The sequence below is a fragment of the Varanus komodoensis genome, unplaced genomic scaffold (assembly GCF_004798865.1).
Source record: "Varanus komodoensis strain SLA01 unplaced genomic scaffold, ASM479886v1 scaffold1480, whole genome shotgun sequence".
NCBI lineage: Eukaryota > Metazoa > Chordata > Lepidosauria > Squamata > Varanidae > Varanus > Varanus komodoensis.
In genome coordinates this window covers 1760-3468 of record NW_025335432.1, presented here as the reverse complement: position 1 = coordinate 3468, position 1709 = coordinate 1760, and the positions used below count along the sequence as shown (strand labels likewise).

The window sequence follows — 1709 nt, the reverse complement described above, 5'->3', positions numbered from 1 at the left end:
TGGGACAGCCGGGAATGCACCTTGGAGGTGCTCCTAGGCCCTCTGGTCCTCAGCACTTTAGGAAGGGCCTCAGGGACAAACGGCCAAAGTTGCCTTGCACATCATTGTGTAGAGAAGGGCGGCTGTTGCTGTGAGCACAAAATTGTTTCCTCCACTGATTCTGCTTTGTCCTCCATCCAGTCTCCCAGGAAGGGAAAGTCAAAGGACTGAATTTTGTAAAATGTACAGCAAGAGGAGCTCCCCTTTGTTCTCAGCCTGGGGAGCAGAATAGATGGATTGCTTGCCAAAGCAACATTCAAACAATGACATGTCTATATTTGTTCTTTTCATTGAATGTGGGTTTAAGGGTCCACCCAAAGAAGGTATCCTGTGATTTTGGGAGATGCTTTTCCAATTCTTGCTCATTACAGATGCTGATCGCTGTGTGGCATGTCCTGCAGATCAACACCCAAACCAGAATAAGGACCAGTGTGTCCCGAAGATGGTCCACTTCCTCTCCTTTCAGGAGACCCTGGGGACAGTCTTGGCGTCCCTGGCTCTTTCCCTCTCTCTGCTCACGGTTCTAGTCCTGGCAACCTTCATCCAACAGCGCCACACGCCCATCGTCAAAGCCAACAACCGGGGCCTCACCTACGTTCTCCTCACCTCTCTCCTGCTCTGCTTCCTCTGCTCCTTTCTATTTGTCGGACAACCTAACAAGCTTACCTGCCTCCTGCGCCAAACTGCTTTCAGCATAACTTTCTCCATTGCCATTTCTACCATTTTGGCCAAAACGGTGACGGTGGTTCTGGCGTTCATGGGCACCAAGCCAGGACACCTGGCCAGGAGACTGGTGGGGGGACCACTGCCCTGCTCCATCGTGTTGGTGTGCCCCCTCCTCCAGGCCACCCTCTGTTCTGCCTGGCTGGCCACTTCCCCCCCTTTCCCCAGTGTGGACTTTCACTCCTTTGCGGGAGAGATGATCCTGGAATGTGACGAAGGCTCGGCTGCCATGTTTTACGCTGTCCTGGCTTACATGGGCTTCCTGGCTTTTGTCAGCCTCAGCGTGGCTTTCCTGGCCAGGAAATTACCTGACAGCTTCAACGAAGCCAAGTTCATTGCCTTCAGTATGCTGGTCTTCTGCAGCGTGTGGGTGTCCTTCGTGCCCACCTTCCTGAGCACCAAGGGCAAGGCCATGGTGGCTGTGGAGGTGTTCTCCATCCTGGCCTCGGGGGCCGGCCTGCTGGGCTGTATCTTCCTCCCCAAATGCTGCATCATCCTGCTGAAGCCTGAACTGAACAGCCGGGATCACCTTATCAGGAGAATATGAGCTCGCACTCCCACTCATTGGAGAATTCCCAGCTAATTCACTTTCCAACCAATGAGTCAGAATTCCCTCATATGAAGCAGTACAGGTGTTAATAAGATCACTTATATTTCCCTGTCAAATAAATCATTCATATCTCTGATTGCTGTGTGCTACTTCAAGTTTCAGAAGTTCTTCGGTGTTCAATGGCTTACAGTGGTGTAAGGAACGGGATGTACGCGCATGTTTTAGATGAATAAAGTGGTGTAGGGTGAGGAAGCCAGAATGATTTAAAACGGCGCCCCTTGCCTGCCTCCTCTCCAGCGCCGGACTGGCCCTGGAGAGCTTCACCAGGGGGGCCCCTGAGCCCCAGTCTGTCGTTCGCACTGCTGCTCACGCGATGCGGAGTCGCCTCTTCCAGCAG

General features: G+C 52.8%; 1 protein-coding gene across 1 annotated transcript in view; it reads left to right on the top strand.

Moving 5' to 3' along the window:
• LOC123020260 (vomeronasal type-2 receptor 26-like) overlaps positions 1-1033 on the top strand; it is a gene marked incomplete at its 3' end in the record, with an annotated part of 10565 nt that extends 9532 nt beyond the window's left edge. The window contains exon 3 of the mRNA XM_044423709.1: positions 411-1033. Within this exon, the coding sequence (XP_044279644.1) occupies positions 411-1033 (623 nt within the window). The remainder of the gene's footprint in view (positions 1-410) is intronic.
• Positions 1034-1709: the final 676 nt, after the last annotated feature.